Source organism: Aphanomyces invadans (genome assembly GCF_000520115.1).
Source record: "Aphanomyces invadans strain NJM9701 unplaced genomic scaffold supercont1.5, whole genome shotgun sequence".
NCBI lineage: Eukaryota > Oomycota > Saprolegniomycetes > Saprolegniales > Verrucalvaceae > Aphanomyces > Aphanomyces invadans.
In genome coordinates, this window is record NW_008580150.1 from 462,869 (window position 1) to 479,502 (window position 16,634).

The window sequence follows — 16,634 nt, forward strand, 5'->3', positions numbered from 1 at the left end:
GAGAACGCGTGGTGTCGCCGGGATGGCGGCTACACGACGGTACCAAGCGACCTCGACTTCATGCTATGGAAAAGTAGCCCATACAGGCAACGCATGGCTATGTTTGCCGATGGATGGTGGAGTACACCTTACTGGACGTGCTCATGATGATTTGAAGTGGCTGTCGATGGCCGAGATGTCAACCTGCTATCAAATGAATTAGATGGACAGTTTGCTCCTGTTTGTTCCACTTGGCCGTATTGTCATCTCGATGATATTCCATGCTTCCACGACTATCAACTTGCGGCATTGGTAAAGTTGGCCCATGCAGTATCGAATACACATAAGAATTGTTTCGATGCGCTTCTCTATTCATACTAAGGAGACACGCATGCAGTGCCATGGCGGCATTCCCGAGGAACGGCCAGCAGCCCAACAGTTCCTCGACATGCTTCGCCATGCAAGCCAACTCGACCCGCCCGTGGCAACTGTATGCTAACGAGCCGGATGGTGCAAAGCAGAGAGCAGCGAGCAAGGACAAGAGGATGGAGCATGCCATTGGATCTGCCACTTACCTTCGTGAACTACCGTGTACAGGGCTAGACCGCCAAGAGGCTTCAACTGCCGTGGACGACATCGTGGGGAATCAATGCGCTCGGTGCGATTCGTCGCGACGTTTGAAGCAAGAACCACGCAAGGCCGAAGCGACAACAATTCCTTGACCCAAACGGACAAAAGAACAAATGAGCTCCAGTCGACCAGACGACCAGACACAACTCTGAGCGGCGAAGCAATAATGTGCGACAAGGACGTCGAGTGGATGGCGTCGCAAGATTGCTAGGTGGGGTGGTCGTGACGCATGAGATGCTACAGCGATTGGTCGTGTCATTTTGATCCATTTCCGTCGTTGGGTGATGTTGGTTGTTCGACCTCGTCAGCGCCTCCACCGCAGTGCCGTGCTCTGGCACGACGCGGTTCGTCGGCCGACGAATCTGCAGGACTCGAACGCTTGGTTCCAGGTGACCACCACCGCTGTAATGCGCGCTCGAAGCAGCCACAGCACCTCCATGTCGTCCAAGTCGTCGATTGATCTGTACGTCCTGGGCAGTGGGCCGTCGACGTCGGTGCCGTCGATCCGGTGCCTCGTCACGAACCCCAACTGCCCCGTGTGTCCTGAGGCCCATGCAAATCCAAACTCACGCAATCGGCGCGGCAATCCGAGTCTCCTCGTCAAGCATCAAGGGTTCCACATCCTCATCGACTGCGGAAAGACGTTCCGCGAGAGTTTTCTTCGCTGCTGCGTTCCGTCTGAAATCCCGCCTCTCGTCGACGCCGTTGTGCTCACTCACAGCCACGCGGATGCCTGCTTTGGCTTGGACGACCCGCGCGACATCCAGCGCCGCGCGCCATCGTCTGGCCTGGCGGTTCTGCCCGTGCATTGCAGCCGTCAAACAGGCCGCGATATCACAACCCAGTTTAGCTACTTGTTCCCAGACCATACATCGACGAAGTTGCCGTCGACTGTGCTTTGGACAAGCAAGTTGCAGCAGGTCCATTTCAACGACACGGGGGTGACTTCGTTTGCGATCCAAGGCAGCTCGTTGACCTTCCAAGCGCTGCCAGTGTGGCACGGCGCGGACTACATGGGTTCGAGTTTGGCCACGAGATTGGTCGGCGTATCGTGTACATTTCGGACGTGAGCCGCCTCACCGTCGAAACTCAAGCCCACTTGCTGGACGGCCCACCCATCGACGTGATGTTCCTGGACGCGTTGCACGTGTCACAGTCGCATCCGACGCATATGAGCCTTCCCGAAGCTCTCCAGTGTCTTGAAAGGATCCAACCACGCAAGGCGTACCTCGTGGGCATGGGGCATTCCATTGATTATTCCATGCACCAGGCGCAGTTGGTGCAGCGACGCGCGGCGTGTGGCATCGACGTCGAGCTGGCCTTCGATGGGCTCCACATCCACGTCGATGAACGCGCCACAGATGCATCATCGTGACGCTTGCTCGCGTAGCTCTGCATGCAGCGGTTGGAGGGAACTGTTCAAAATGGACGAAGCTGCAGTGACATCCATCCGCAATCTTGCCGTCTACCGCGCTCCTACAATGCGAACAAAACTTTTCGACACGAGGCTTGCAAAGGACTTTGCAGCGCCTGGTTCGTATGGCCTTTTGGCCCAAGTCGCGTGCATTTTGAGGCAAGACAAATGAAGCAACTGAGGTCGATGGCGTCGCTTTCGTTACTTGGTTGGTAGTCGTCGCATTTCGACATGGGGGATGCCGTGGTGCTCGTACGGCTCTACGTCCGCCATCCGTTTAAACCCTAGCTTTGCGTAGAACGACTCCAAGTACGCTTGAGCTCCGAGTTGGCACCCAAGGCCGGGCCAGTTGGTTTCGCTAGCACGCATGGCTTCCAGCATAAGTGCCTTGCCCACGCCGTTACCTCGGGCTTTTGAATGCGTCACGACGCGGCCAATTACTGGAACTTTTTGGCTTTCTTCGATGGTGCCCGGCCCCAGGACCCGCGCATATGCCATCAGGTTGTCGTCGTCGTCCCAACCCATGACATGGACACAGGAATCGAGGAGGTCGCGTCCATCGACCTCCAGCACGACGCTGTTCTGTTCCACGATGAACACCTCACATCGGAGCTGCAGGATCTTGTAAGCCTGGACAGCCGTCAGGTCGGCCAGACGGGTACTCGTCCAACGGAGCGCCATCGTCATCACATGGTGGCCACATGCTCACCTATGGAATTTTATATTTTGTATAAATAGATAGATGGATAGAATATTGATTTCGACAGTTGAATGCAACTTCCGAAGCACAACCGTCCTCAGCGACAGATAAAGGGCCATCTACGGCGCTCGCACCTACTGCGCTAAGCGTTGTTAGACTTGCAAAGGATAAACTTTTGGGTCTTGAGCACGAGCTGGATGCGGGGATATCTGGTGGTGTGATGGAAACCTCTCCAAGTGAATATGTGACGTGAGTTGGCGAGGTTTTATTGGCCGACGGAATTTTTTTCGAGCAGAAGATGTGTCATACAAAAATCAAGTTCTATTTCTCTATATTCTTGTGCACCCATTCAGTGTTTCGTCGGGTCGGCGAAGTGAGGCATCGAAACAATCATGGTGGGGTCTGTGACTGCGAGAAGCGGCGCGGCGCTGCTGGTTCTCATGCATGCAGTATCTTCGTTCTACTTGCCGGGAGTTCAGATGGTGACGTACAAGCGCGGCGACGACGTCCCGTTGTTCGTGAACTCGCTGACGTCACGCGAAACGTTGCTACCGATAGAGTACTACAACCTCCCATTCTGCACGCCCAAGGAGATCGAGTACAAGAGCGAGAACCTCGGCGAGTACTTGACGGCGAATCGCATCGAGAACTCGCCGTACGTGCTCAAGTTCCTCGAACCGAAGAAGTGCGCTGTCCTGTGTACGACGACGTACAACGCCAAACAAATCCACAAGTTTGCGACGATGGTGCAGGAAAAGTATCGGGTCAACTGGATCGTGGACAACATGCCGGCGAGCGTCAGAACCGACGAATCCCTCGAACTCGGATTCCCCCTTGGTGAATTCGACAAGTTGGTGGACAAGACGCCGCGTCTACACAACCACGTCACGATTCGCATCTCGTACAACAACATGGACGACTTTACGACGCCGAACCCGGACGAAGGACGCATCGTGGACTTTGCCGTGGAGCCTCAGAGTTACAATTACAACTCGAAGCACTTGGTCGCGGGCGAATCGCCTGCACGGATGAGTGTGTGCGAGCCGTCCGTGAACGAGCCCAAGGGATTGTACTTGCTGGAAACCCCAGACAAGGACGTCGAAGTGACGTGGACGTATAGCGTCGAATGGGTCGAGGACAACGAACGTACGTGGCGCACGCGGTGGGACGTGTACTTTGAGGTCGGCAGTGGCAGCGACGAAGTCCACTGGTTCTCCATCATCAACGCGCTCTTGATTGTGCTGTTTCTGAGCGGGATGGTCGGGATGATTCTCATGCGATCGCTCCACCGCGACATTTCGAGGTACAACCGCGTCCCGACTGAGGAAGAGCGCATGGAGGAGCGCGAAGAATCTGGTACATATATTTCTTTCACATGTCACTCGACAACGCTGACGAGCATGTTGTTGTACTGGTAGGATGGAAGCTCGTGCACGCAGACGTATTCCGGCCGCCGTCGACGCAACCCATGTTGTTTTGCGTCATGATTGGGACCGGGTTCCAGGTATTCACGCAACGAATTGCGGCATGGGTACTACTAACTTGTCTAGTTGCTCGGTATGTCCATGGTGACGCTGTTCTTTGCGGCCGTGGGGTTCCTGGCGCCGTCGAACCGCGGGAAGCTCATGATTGCCCTTCTCGTGTGTTTTGTCTTGATGGGCATGGTTGCCGGGTTTGCGTCGTCGCGCATGTACAAGCTGTTCAAGGGCAAGCGATGGCAGCTCAACACGATCATGACGTCGACGTTATTCCCGGGACTCATGTTTGCCACGTTCTTTTTGCTCAACTTGTTTGTGTGGGGCGCCGGGTCGGACGCGGCCGTGCCGTTTGGGTCGATGGTGCTGTTGATCGTGATGTGGTTTGGTGTGTCGGTGCCACTGGTTTTTCTCGGCGCGTTCTACGGCTTTCGCCAGCCCGCCATGGAGTTTCCCGTCGCGACGAGCAACATCCCTCGCCCGATTCCACTGCAGCCGTGGTACATGACGAACACGATGACGGCGGCTGTCGGCGGGATCCTCCCGTTTGGCGCGATTTTTGTCGAGCTCTTCTTCGTCCTGACGTCGATCTGGACCGACCACTACTACTACGTGTACGGGTTCCTGCTCCTCTCTTTTGTGATTCTCCTCGGGACGTGCATGGAAATCACGATCGTCCTCACGTACTTTCAACTGTGCGGCGAAGACTACAACTGGTGGTGGCGATCTTTCATCGTGTCGGGCGCGTGCGGCGGCTACGTCATGCTGTACTCGACCTATTACTACTGGACCCGCCTCGACGTCGAAAATTTCATCGGGTCCATGTTGTACTTTGGGTACATGTCGATCGTGTCGGGCGCGCTCTCGCTCCTCTGCGGCACCGTGGGTGTCATGGCGTCGCTGTGGTTCACCAAGAAAATTTACGCCTCGATCAAGGTCGACTAACGTGACAAGGCACGTTGGCAAGTAAATAGAATGCACTTGCGTAATGCATGGACAGGATCCGTGGCGTGTGTGTTGCGTCGAGATAGGTGGGACGATCGCGCCAAGTTTGCATGGCAGTGGTGCAAACCGACCGACTCGTTGCGCGCACGACGCTCTCGAACGCAGCCTTGGACAAGTTCGATCACTTCAACCTGCGCCTTCGTGCCGCGCTTCACTCAAACGACATCATGCACACGCAGGCCAGGGGAGGCTTGGCGGTTGGACCCGATTTTCCCGACCGACCACTTCAAGGCGCAGGCCCCTCTGCCAGCACAGTCGCATGCTGGCCAAGTTTGTGGCTCTTTGTGAGGACGGGTTCGCCTTGCACCTAGGTGTAGTAGACCCACAAGCGACTCGTTGGGCAAACATGGCACGCAGCCAGAAACAGGCGAGCGAGATGGCTTTGAGATTAAATAACGACATGGAAGCGTCATGCAAGACGGCAAACCCCTCTTCCGCCCTCTACTTGGTACGTTCCGGCGCGTTGGATGGCTGCCACAGGCGCGTCGAGTTGGTTTGCATGTTGCAAAGCATGTCGAGGACCTGTTGGGCTGTTGGCCGTTCGTCGGGATTGTACCGAAGGCACTGCGACGCGACAAGGCGAATCGGACTCGCCACTTGAAACGACGGCGCAATGTCTCCGTTGATAACGAGGACCGCAATGCGGGTGCGAGTCATGCTCACACTTGCGTTCTTGTCTTGGTTGCACAGGTCTGCGTACGGCATCATGACCGTGTCCAGCTCGGACAGCAGCACGCCGAACGAGTAAATGTCGGCCTGCTCCGTGTACCGGACGCCTTTGAGGACTTCAGGCGCTATCCATGCCGCGGTCCCGATCTCGGCTGTCATGGTGAGGTCGAGGCGCCCGCGACTCGTGCCAAAGTCGGTCAGTTTGCTCTCCATGGTTTCACTAAGCAGAACGTTCCTGGCCTTGATGTCACGATGGATGACTTGACGCGAGTGGAGGTACACGAGGGCGTGGAGGACATCGATCGCGATCGAGTACTTGGACGTGTGGGGCGAAGGGCCGAGGGGCATGTGCCATGGCGTCGGCGGCGCGTTCAACAGCAACGACCAGACGTCGCCCCGCGGCATGAACTCCATCACGATGGCCAAGTTGGAGATGTTGGTCCATGCGATGCCATAAAAGTGGACGATGTTGGGGTGGTCGAGCGTCGAGTACACTCGGATCTCGTGCATAAAGTCGTCAACAATCGCTGCATCGTCGACGTGGGTCGGAAGCAGCCGCTTGAGGGCGACAGGGACTTGCACGAGCGGGTCCGTCGATTGCGACCACAGCGCTTCGTACACAATGCCAAACCCACCGCGCGCAACGACGCGGCGCCGCTCGATCGCCGTGGCCGGGATGCGGAACGGCAGAAACTGGTCTTCAAATCGAACGTCCAAGTGGAGCCGACACGTGACGGGCGACAGGCGGACGTCGTGCTGTTCATCGTACCACGGAATTTTCGGCGACGGAGGGACGTACAGCCTCTGGCGACGTCGCCGGCAGCACACAACGACGCAAATGACTACAGCGATCGCGCCGACAGTCCCAAGCGCAACCAACGCGATCGACCACGCCGTGAGCGTCGACGTGGTGTGGGCGACTATCGCGACCACGGACGGCGGCGGCAATGTTGTCTCTGGCGCCGCCCTGCTGTCTGGTAAGATGCAGATAGGAAACGTGCCAAACAAGAGCTCTGTCCGGACGTGCCCGTGGCAGGACGCGTTGGAGGGGACGGTGGAGAAAATGTTGTGGCACAAGTCGTCGCTGTGGAGCGGAACAGTCGAGACGAGGGACGTGGGGGCGGTGTTGCTGAGCCGCGAGAGCAGGTCAAACTGCGACGCGTTCGCGTACACTGTCTGGATCGGATTGCCGCCGAGGCACCTGTTCAACAAACATGAGGACGAACGCGGTGGACGGGCGCTACATCACGTACAGCCACGATAAATTCGCGGGAAAGTTGGCCGTGAGTTCCGTCAGCGCGTTGTGTTGCAACGACAGGTTCGTCAACGACGCTGGCCACGACGCAAGTGGCGGCAGGGTCGTAATCGTGTTGTTGTCGAGGAGCCTGGGGCGGAATCGTGAGCACGGGACGAGGCAAGCGGGAAGATTCGTACAGCGTTTTGAGCCCAGGGGGCAGCCACGACAACGATCGCATGGTCAAGTTGTTGCCGGCCAACGATCTACGCCAACCCATCGATCCACGTCATGTCACGTGTGCAAGTTGATTCGAGTTCGTACAGTTCCGTGAGGGAACGTGGCAGGTCGGCTCGCTCCATGACTGTATCCGAGATGGAGTTGTTTTGAAGGTACACCAGGCCAAGATTCGTTCGCGTCAAGTTGACCAGTTGAATGCGGTTGTTCGGGACGACCCTACCGACGCTTGAGACCTCATCCGTCGTGCAGTAGTGGGCGACACGTACAGCTCCTTTGTCCATGCGCTGAGCTTTGAGTCAAACTTGGTCAGGTTGTTCCCGTCGAGTTGGCTACATGGGGCCCAGTCAGCCACAATTCGATCGGCACGAGCAAGTATGCGAACATTTGGAGCGCGAGGAGCTCCACTCCATTCGCGTCGACGGACGAGTCGTCTGGAATGGTGTCGATGCCAAGGTTGTTCAAGATGCTGCACCCGTCCAAAGCGATGTTAGCTGGAGTCGACAGGATAGGAGCGGCACGTACAGGAGATGCGCCGAGTTGGGCCACGATTCCACGATCGAGACATGGATGCCGCCGCGGATTTCGTTCTTGACGTTGCGCGTGTCAGACCCGACAAATGGCGAATACCGCGTCCGATTCATGCCGCGCCACACCGTGCCGTTCGGAAACCACACGCACGTGACGTCGTCGGGTTTGACCCAATTCGCTTGGTCAAACTCGACTCCCGCGCATTTGGTCGTCAACGTCGGCGCCGACACATTGCACAGCCGATTGATGTGGCACGTGCCGTTTCCGACGATGTTGCCTTGCCACACGGTCGCGGACGTTGTCGGGAGGTCGAACACGGCGACCCATGCCACCACTACCACCGACCAGCGCATCCAAAGTGTAGCTGTGGACGTGTGCGTGTATGTGCGTCGGGTCGAAGGGGCTGCCTGCTGAGTCACCCCACGAGCGACGAAAAAATGCACCCAGTAGCCATTTTTGGAAAAATAAAATCGGCGTATCACAGTACGTGTGCGCAAATATAAAACTAAAGCAAAAAAACATTCGATGGAGCCAAAGGGAGTCCCCCTTGGCCACGACGAAGAAAAGGATATGATACGCTATTTTTAAATGACAACTTCGATTGTTCGTGGGAATTTTCAATTCACGACGACATGGGACACAAATGTCGTCATGCTAAAATATAACTCACATTTCGTATGTCATTTCATCCAGCCTTACCGAAACGTTGTAAAAAATCGCATGACGCCATGCAGGTGGGACATGCCGTTGAGGCGTCGGGATTCCATGCCGGAATCCCCAGACGTTGCAAGACAATTGCTTGATATCCACCATGGAAAGTACCCGACACAGAGGGCAACCACCTCTCGTAGAATGATGGTTCGACGGACGCGAAAATGCTGTGGTCGTTTTGGGGTCACTCAAAAGCTCAAAGTGGCTTCATGTAGCACCAGGGGTGGCATCGCGATGATTCAATGTGAATGTGGGAAAGTGAGGCCAACATTACGGATCGTTCGTTCGTTTGAGCAAGCAAGTCGTGGTGCACCCAAGTCCAATCAACTCTCGGTCATTGAGCAGAATTATCTCTTGTAGTTGTCGATGATGGCTTCATTTTGTCCAATCAAAAAATAGCAAAACACTCTGCCCACAAAATCGTGACTGGATGAATTTTTCTGTCGTTTCATGAAACTCAGGTCGAATCGTCTTCTTATCGGAATTGGTATCACATCCGGTTACGCATACGGATGAGCTACCACTGACTAATTCAATCCTTACGTGGAGCACAACCCATATGTCAGGATTTGTACACAACTATTTTGAACTCTCTATCCGGATACTTCATCAGTATGAAAAATATCGCCTTGGACAATCGCCGCCGCAGAGAGGAGGGTCATGCCTCAGCTGGGAGGATTCGTCGGTATACGCTGACTTGACAAGTTAATGACGCGCCCAGCGTATGGGGAAGTGAGCGGTAGCGCAGACGCATTTCTGGCTACGTAGTGTCAGGCAGCCAAAGCCAGGGCTGCTGCACCATAATATGTTTGGCGAGGCACCTGCTTTCAACTCGACCGAGCAACATCTCTTTCACTGACGAAGGAGGCTTTTGTGCGACCTTTGTCCACTCTGTGAACTCGCATATTGTGTATGAGTCTCCGGAGATCGAGGTCGTTCGCGTTTCAAAGTTTAATCGCAGTTGGCGACATACAAATCTCCGGAGGCGAGAAAGAAAAGACGCGTGCACGGTTCCACCACACTGCGCGGTCCACCTGCACGCAAAAATGCTGAAACGTACGATTCGAAATGTCGAACTTCGTGAAAACCGCTTCTTCCGATGACATCCGAAGTGATCCCTAGAAGTTGCCTCTATCTTGGCCTTTATCCCCGTCGGGTGGTACACCGCTGCGCACGCACGGGGCCCGTACGCAGCGGACCTCAAGCCGTCTAACCAGACAAATCTCAAAATGAACTTGGCTGTCTCAACAAACCATGAGCATCGGGTGGAGGGCAGGAAATTCCGGATAAATGTCCGGTTTGAGGAGAGTACTATATTTGGCAGGATACTAGGGAAGTGGGATCGTATTGAGTTTGAAAGGTTTCGGGGACCGCTGTGCGCCGCGACGGCAATGGCGGCGGAGGACCTGACGATGCTTGGCAGCAACGGCGGTGCGATGCTGCAGGACATCCTTCGCACAGCAACCCAACCGGAAGAAGTCATTGTATCATTCCAGAAGCAGTATGGCCTGAAAGAAAATACGACGAGTGCGTCCTTGCAATTGTTGGATCTCCTCGGGTGTCGACGGAGCGAAACCCATTCCAAGCTGCTCGACACAATGGTGGCCACCTTGCTCAAACGCATCCACAGCAAACAAATGACTGAAACCCAGCTGCAGAAACTACTCGAGCTCACGTTTCCGTACCTGGAAATGCGCGAGCTGCGCGCGATTCCGATCGCAGTCCTGTCGACGCAAACATCGACACCGGCTTCGTTTCTTCATGAGCTGTGCGACCACGACAACCGGTCGCTCTTGGAGCATTTGCCCGTGCACGTGAAGCGTCGTATCTGGGCCATTGCGCCACACGAACTCCGCCTCGAAGTCGACAAGATTGTCGGAGCCTATATCAAGCACAAACTGGACGCGCTCATGCTCACGTCAGCGGATGATCCGTCCCCGTACTCGCTGTATGTGTCATCATCTAGCCATGGACACCACCACCACCACCTACCGTCTCCAGAAGACCGGCGAAAGCAAGACCCAGTGCTCGCCACGTTTGTCTCGATGATCGGCGACTCCTCCGAGTTGTACTTGCAATGCGTGGACATCCTACGAACGATTGCCGCTGCCGGCTCCATTCCTGGCCACGACGCTCCTTCATCGTCAGCCAACTCGAAGGACTACGTCTATCTCGCGTCCTTGATCGGGTCACTGCGGAATGACATCGCGAACGTTCAGCGGGACCTCGCGACGCCGCTCGTACGCACCGATCCTCTGCACAAGTTCATTTGGATCTTGGACCATGCCGTCAAACGGCGGGACGCGATGGATCGAAACAACGTCACGGAATTGCTCATGACGGTGCGCCGGCTGCGGCTGCGCGACTTGCCGCGAAAGGACTTGGCCGCAAACGATCCACCCCCGATGATCCCCAAGGAAACGCTCTTGAAACTCGTGGACCAACTCGCCAAGGCCGATAGCCGACGTATCTTTGCCGATCCCGTCCCTACCGACGTCGAGGGCTATCACGACGTAATCAAATACCCCATGGATATCTCAACTCTCCGCCACAACGTCCACCAGCTCAAGTACCGCACCCTTGCCGCGTTTGCCGCCGACATGCGGCTCATCTTTACCAACTGCACCACATACAACCCAGACACGACGATCTACCACAAAGAAGCCAAACGCCTCGACAAGCTCAGCGCCGGCTGGATCGACAAGGCAGCGGCTGCCGCTGCCCAGGCCGGTACGCATCGTTACGACGGGCAACTGCATGGGATCGATTTTGCGTTTTGAATGGCGTCACAGCCACCGCGCCGTGGCGTCGGGGGCATGTCGTTCCATTTGTGTGACATGAACGCTAGTCCAGGGGAATTGAAGCGTTGTTGCATCGGTAGAGTCAGCGCCAACGTGTTTGCTGGGAAGCAGTGGCGCCATGCCTGCCACGGACGCGAACGACACGGAAAAGTCAGGTGCGGGACCCTCCAACATTCTCACCGAAGCATCTGACCTCGATTCATTCCGAAGGCATGGTGTTTGAAGGCGAATGCGACCCATTGCTCGCCGACATCGTCTTGGTCCTGTCCGACCCGATCGTGAAAGCGCTCTTATTTGACGTGCTGTGGCAAACTCTCCATCGCACTCCAAGCGGGAGCTTTCCCACGGACGACCCCATGGTGCGCGGTGTGGTCCAGTTGCTGCAGCTGGGAAACGTCGGGTCGTTGCGGCGCATGGTGCGGAAGCAAGAGTATGTTCTGCGATCTCCTCCCGTCCTCAGCCTTCGCGTGGCGCTTCCGCTGTACTGCCGCTACCGCCTCCTCCATCAGCACCCGACCTTGCTCTCGACCAACGCGTCGTCGATCGACGACGGCGGGTGGAAGGTGTTGTGGGCGAACGGTGGGTCCCACCTGAAGAGCGTCGTGCGGCAAATCATCGTGGTTGCAATCCACGACCACTGGCCCCTTGCGTTTGTCAAGGCGATCGTGACGTCGATGGGAGACCACGTCGACGACGCATTTGTCAAAGACCCCGTGTTTCTGCATACTCTGACGCACGCCATCCTCCACTCCAAGCACAAATCCATGTTGATTCCTCTCGTGTTGGATTCCATTTGGCTGCCGGCTGCTCTCCGAGGCGCTCGAGTTGTTGCAGCCGACGATGTCGTATCGGACGAGACCGTGTCCGCTGGTCTTTTTCCCCTCGAGCCCATGCATGTCGCCGCGGCTAGACTCCTCGCCCACTGGACAACTGATCTCGACCGCGTCACGCAGACCGCGACCAAGTTGCTGTCAAGTCTCACGAGTGAATCGATGGATCTTGCTGCCGTTTGGTACAACGCGGCGTGGTTTCAACGAAGATTGCGTCCGCTGTACGAGCAAGTCCAGGCGGCGTGTCCATCGATAGGCCCGCAAGCCGCATCGTCCACATGTCCCAACCCCACCAAGACAGCGTCCCCCACCAGCCATCCCCACGAGTCGTCGCCCGCACTTGTCGACCCGGGCGTCGACGACAAAGCCTCTCCAACCCACAATGGTGCTCTCTTACCCGTGGTAAAGAACTAAACACGACATACGTACGAGTTGGACTGCGTGACGTAGCGGAGCCAGCGCTTGTACACGTAGTTGGGATGGCGCGCGTGTTCTGGGATGCGCAGGTATCGCACTTGCAACGTCGACACGTTGTACATGGGGATCTCAAAGTTCATCGAGATCGGGCCGATTTCGCGGCGGACGTGCGGGTTCGGCTCCTTGAGCGTGATCTTGGCACGCAGCGTGAACTCGGCCCCGCCGTTGAATCGCTTAATCGCCCATCGAACCTACACACGATGCCGTCAAAATCAGCGACACACCAAGTGCCAAGCGCGATATCGATCTGCACAGGATAGTACCTGGTTTTCGTTTTCGCGGTACTCGGCCAGCTGCCCGGCCCCGTTGTTGCCCAAGTCGGTGGTCACGCTTTGCGTCGACGCGGGAACGGGGAACCGGATGATCACGTTCGCGCCGTAGTTGGTATCGGGCATATCGGCGCGGATCTTGAGGACGACTTCGACCTTGGTCGGGCTCGATTCCTCCACGTACGGAAAGATCTTGAATGGTGCACGGAATTCACCCGTCAGGCGATAATTCATGACCTACAAGGACGCTGTTGGCGACGGCAACCACGTGGAAAGACACCAACCGTGAACTCGCCGTCCGGAGGCGTGAACGTCAGTACGCGATCGCGCTCGAATTCGTCCAGCTGGACGCACTCGTGGAAGTTGCAATCGTCCAGCACGACGTGGCCGTACGTGTTGCCGCCGCGGGTATTGTGGGCGCCGATGAGCAGGTCCTACAAACGGAATTTGTCCCTGGCGTATTCACCAAGTGGATCGCACCTCATTGAGCGCGAGGCGGAGCTCTGGGTTGCCTTGAAGATACGACTTCATCTGGATCTTGCCCTCGATGCTCGAGTTGAGCATTTGGCCGTTTGGAGAAAACACAACATTGAGACGCTCGAGAATATCGCAAAAGAGCTCGTTTTCGGCCTTCTTGGACGTTTGCTGGCCGTTCGCAACAGGTTTCCGCACAGCGTTGGCCGCCTTGATGTTGGTCTGGCGGCTCATCACGGATGAAAAGTTGCGTTCCTTTGCCTGCAGCGCTTCGCCGACCAAGATCGGTTCGTTGTGCACGTGTGCCTTCAAACCTTCCGTCGACGTGTCTTGGGCATACCCAAAGTCCATCGTTTCGTCAAGCAGCTCGTAGCACAAGACGAAATTCTTTCGCAGCGTTTCCTCCGACAGCACGCCGCAATAGTCCTTGAACACGCGGCATAGACGAGACAACAGCTCGAGGATATACGCCGGCGACAAGTTGTACCGCGTCGTCGCTACAAAATACAGCCCGTTCTTCTTGACGTACAAATAGCTGACGCCGTCGATGTTGAACGTCGGAGGCGCATCCCCTTTGTCCCAAAACTTGACCTTACGGAAGAACGTCTCGGCGCTGTCGCTTGGCACGTCGCCGCGGAAGTCGGACGAGATGATGGCGTCCCCACGGTTGCTCAGGATGTAGAACTGGGACACGGACATGGTTCTGCCGAGTCGCGCAAGGCAATCCGACGGAAGATGGGTGAGTGCCACATATGCCAAAACCCCGGTCATCATCCGGATAGTCATGAGCCCCACCACCGCAGGTTTATACTTTCGCTTTGTATGGTAAGAACGTTTTTCCGGAAAACCAATCTTCCTCTATTTGCCCTTCCATGTCAAAAATTGTGTATTCCGTACGTCGTACATATTGCCTTTGGTTTTGGTTGGCATGTCGACGCGGCACCGCGACCAAGGCTCTGGACTGCATGCTGCACGGCATTGCAAGTCTTTCAAGTTGTAGGCCGTGTTTACGCAGAATGGGCAGAGTAAACCAACGCCACCTTGCTTTCTGTACACGAAGATTGGAACTTTTGGCTTTTTACGGTGCATTTTGCGAATAAATTGTAGTAAAAAATACTCCAAAAAAGAGAGGAATAAAAACGACACACAATATTTACAATACTGGAACAACTACGCGCGGCAACAGACTACAAAATCGCAATCTGGCTTTGCCCGGTCTGCAAGATCGAGCCAAAGTCGCGGGACGACGAGTCGTACCGCTCCAGGTCGTCCTTCGAGTCATTCATGGCTGCCATGCGGCGGTTGTACACAATCAGCGCAATCACGGCGGCGGCACCGACCGCAGCGACACTCGCAAGCAGGATGGACATGGTCGGGGCGCTGTCCTCTTCCCCCGAGTTGAGCACAACGCCGTTCACGCTGGCCGAATCGCTGCTGCCGCCCGCTGGAACCGGTGCTCCATTCGCACCGCCGTTGGGCGCTTGAGGCAGATCCAAGGACGAGGTATTCGAGTCCATGAGAATAGTCGTCGAACTATCGACCAGAGTGCCATTCGCGACGTCAGTGCTGTTCCAAGCCGTGGATTCCGGAGACGTCGAGTTAGTCGGTTCGGGCGTGGTTGTGCCGTTGTTCGCCGGGGCCGACGTTGTGGGCTCAGGAGTGGGAACTGGAGTAGTGGGGGGAGGGGTCGTGGTGGGGGGTTCCGTCGGCGGGGGGGTCGTGGTAGGGGGCGCAGTGGGGGGCGGGGTCGGCGGCGCGGTGGGAGGAGGCGTGGGAGCCGGGGGGGCCGGGGCCGGAGCCACGTTGAACTTAAACACACCGTTGGGGTCCGAAATCCCAAAGTTCGCTTCAAACCCGCCCTTGCTTGGGTTGTCGTGGAACATAAAGTAGAAGGAAGCGTCCCCGCCGCTGCCGCGAGCCCAGTCCGAGTACGATTCAAAGTACGACTTGGCGTTATCCCAGTTGCTCACGTGCGGGCCGTTGTTGCCGCCGCCGGACGGCCACCCGGTTTCCGTCAAACGCGGGTTCAAGTGGCCGTACTTGGCGGCAATGGCATTCCAGCGCACGGTCAGGTCCTTGACCGGTGTTCGCCATGAGTCGTCTGATGCACCGAAGAACGGGTAGATATTGACTCCGATCGTGTCGCAAGCGTTCGCAAGGTCAGGGTTGGCAAGAAAGATGCCATCCGTCTGGACCGTGCCGACTTGGATGTTCACTCCAGCTGCTCGCACCATACCCTTGGCCGTTGCGATGTCGTAGATGATCTCCCCGGCGCCAATCCCATGCATGAGGTCTTCGTTGCCGACGTAGATGGCCAAGACATTGCCGTGCTGCTTGTGGGCATCAATGGCCGCCTGGACGTCGGCCTTCCAGTCGTTTCCGTTGCGGAGCCACGCGCCAGCAGCAATTTTGAGGCCAACTTGGCCCGCGGCGGCCGCCATGTTCTTGTTGCCGAGCTTGGTCTGGTACGTACGCACGGCGTTGAACTTTTGCTTGATCATGCCAAAGTGCTTTTCCATGTCGGCGGCGTTGTACGAGTCATAGCACACCCCCGAGATTGCGGTGGCAGACTGGGACGCTTTGCTGGTGAACAGGGTGTGCTCCACCGTGATCGCGCCGAGGATCGTGCCAACAACGGCGAGGGCTGCAACGAGCGCAGCTGTGCGCTTGTGGGTCATCACCCAGGTACGAGCTTTCATCGGGAAAGAGGTGTCCGATGGCACGCGGGCGTCGAGCTCCGACTCTGTCGGGGTTTCGACCACGGGACCGGCAACCATGGAAAATTGCTGAATGCGCTCTCCCACCGCCGCAGCGGGGGCGACCCATCTGTCCCATGCATGTAATTCGCGGTGCCAACGACGGTGGAACCCGCATATTGCTGGATAGCGCACTTTACCCCTCGTTTGATTGGGTAAAATGCACCAATGTAAAGTGGCGGCTTGGAGGGACGCGGCTGGGCAAAGTCGGTAAAAGCATACATGTGAACCACGTGAAACGGTGTATACCTGGCAAAAATGGATATTACTTCCAAAATTTCGGGTAGTTTGGGTTTAACGTTGGTATGTACCCACTGGAAACGCGAAAGACACTGCCCAACCAAACACATTGCAGCAATTTCGCCAATTCCAGCTGTGGTCTCGGATCGGACGACGCATACCTTGAGCAGCGGCGGCGCCGCACGCCGTGCATGCCCGTTGG

The 16,634-nt window shown here is 56.5% G+C and overlaps 7 protein-coding genes across 7 annotated transcripts; 3 read left to right on the forward strand and 4 right to left on the reverse strand.

Moving 5' to 3' along the window:
• Positions 1-893: 893 nt before the first annotated feature.
• H310_03245 (hypothetical protein) lies at positions 894-1,984 on the forward strand (the record flags this gene model as incomplete). The annotated part of the gene is made up of 2 exons (XM_008867037.1): positions 894-1,626; positions 1,704-1,984. The coding sequence occupies 2 exons, from the start codon at positions 894-896 to the stop codon at positions 1,982-1,984; spliced, it is 1,014 nt and encodes a 337-aa protein (XP_008865259.1).
• Positions 1,797-2,725, reverse strand: H310_03246 (hypothetical protein). Its single transcript, XM_008867038.1, has one exon. It carries the CDS (start codon positions 2,708-2,710, stop codon positions 2,225-2,227), a length of 486 nt encoding a protein of 161 aa, XP_008865260.1. The 5' UTR covers positions 2,711-2,725; the 3' UTR covers positions 1,797-2,224.
• A 340-nt stretch (positions 2,726-3,065) lies between these two features.
• H310_03247 (hypothetical protein) lies at positions 3,066-5,323 on the forward strand. The gene is made up of 3 exons (XM_008867039.1): positions 3,066-4,079; positions 4,142-4,227; positions 4,274-5,323. Exons 1-3 carry the CDS (start codon positions 3,116-3,118, stop codon positions 5,141-5,143), a joined length of 1,920 nt encoding a protein of 639 aa, XP_008865261.1. The 5' UTR covers positions 3,066-3,115; the 3' UTR covers positions 5,144-5,323.
• A 223-nt stretch (positions 5,324-5,546) lies between these two features.
• H310_03248 (TKL protein kinase) lies at positions 5,547-8,314 on the reverse strand. The gene is made up of 7 exons (XM_008867040.1): positions 7,869-8,314; positions 7,729-7,812; positions 7,613-7,675; positions 7,431-7,562; positions 7,307-7,372; positions 7,126-7,257; positions 5,547-7,073 (listed from the first exon to the last, which is right to left on the reverse strand). Exons 1-7 carry the CDS (start codon positions 8,225-8,227, stop codon positions 5,645-5,647), a joined length of 2,265 nt encoding a protein of 754 aa, XP_008865262.1. The 5' UTR covers positions 8,228-8,314; the 3' UTR covers positions 5,547-5,644.
• Positions 8,315-9,947: 1,633 nt separating this feature from the next.
• H310_03249 (hypothetical protein) lies at positions 9,948-12,648 on the forward strand. Its single transcript, XM_008867041.1, has 3 exons — positions 9,948-11,315; positions 11,467-11,541; positions 11,597-12,648. Exons 1-3 carry the CDS (start codon positions 9,977-9,979, stop codon positions 12,628-12,630), a joined length of 2,448 nt encoding a protein of 815 aa, XP_008865263.1. The 5' UTR covers positions 9,948-9,976; the 3' UTR covers positions 12,631-12,648.
• H310_03250 (hypothetical protein) lies at positions 12,586-14,180 on the reverse strand. Its single transcript, XM_008867042.1, has 4 exons — positions 13,443-14,180; positions 13,247-13,396; positions 12,957-13,199; positions 12,586-12,884 (listed from the first exon to the last, which is right to left on the reverse strand). Exons 1-4 carry the CDS (start codon positions 14,133-14,135, stop codon positions 12,627-12,629), a joined length of 1,344 nt encoding a protein of 447 aa, XP_008865264.1. The 5' UTR covers positions 14,136-14,180; the 3' UTR covers positions 12,586-12,626.
• Positions 14,181-14,562: 382 nt separating this feature from the next.
• Positions 14,563-16,297, reverse strand: H310_03251 (hypothetical protein). Its single transcript, XM_008867043.1, has one exon. The coding sequence runs from the start codon at positions 16,211-16,213 to the stop codon at positions 14,624-14,626; it is 1,590 nt and encodes a 529-aa protein (XP_008865265.1). The 5' UTR covers positions 16,214-16,297; the 3' UTR covers positions 14,563-14,623.
• Between the last annotated feature and the right edge of the window lie 337 nt (positions 16,298-16,634).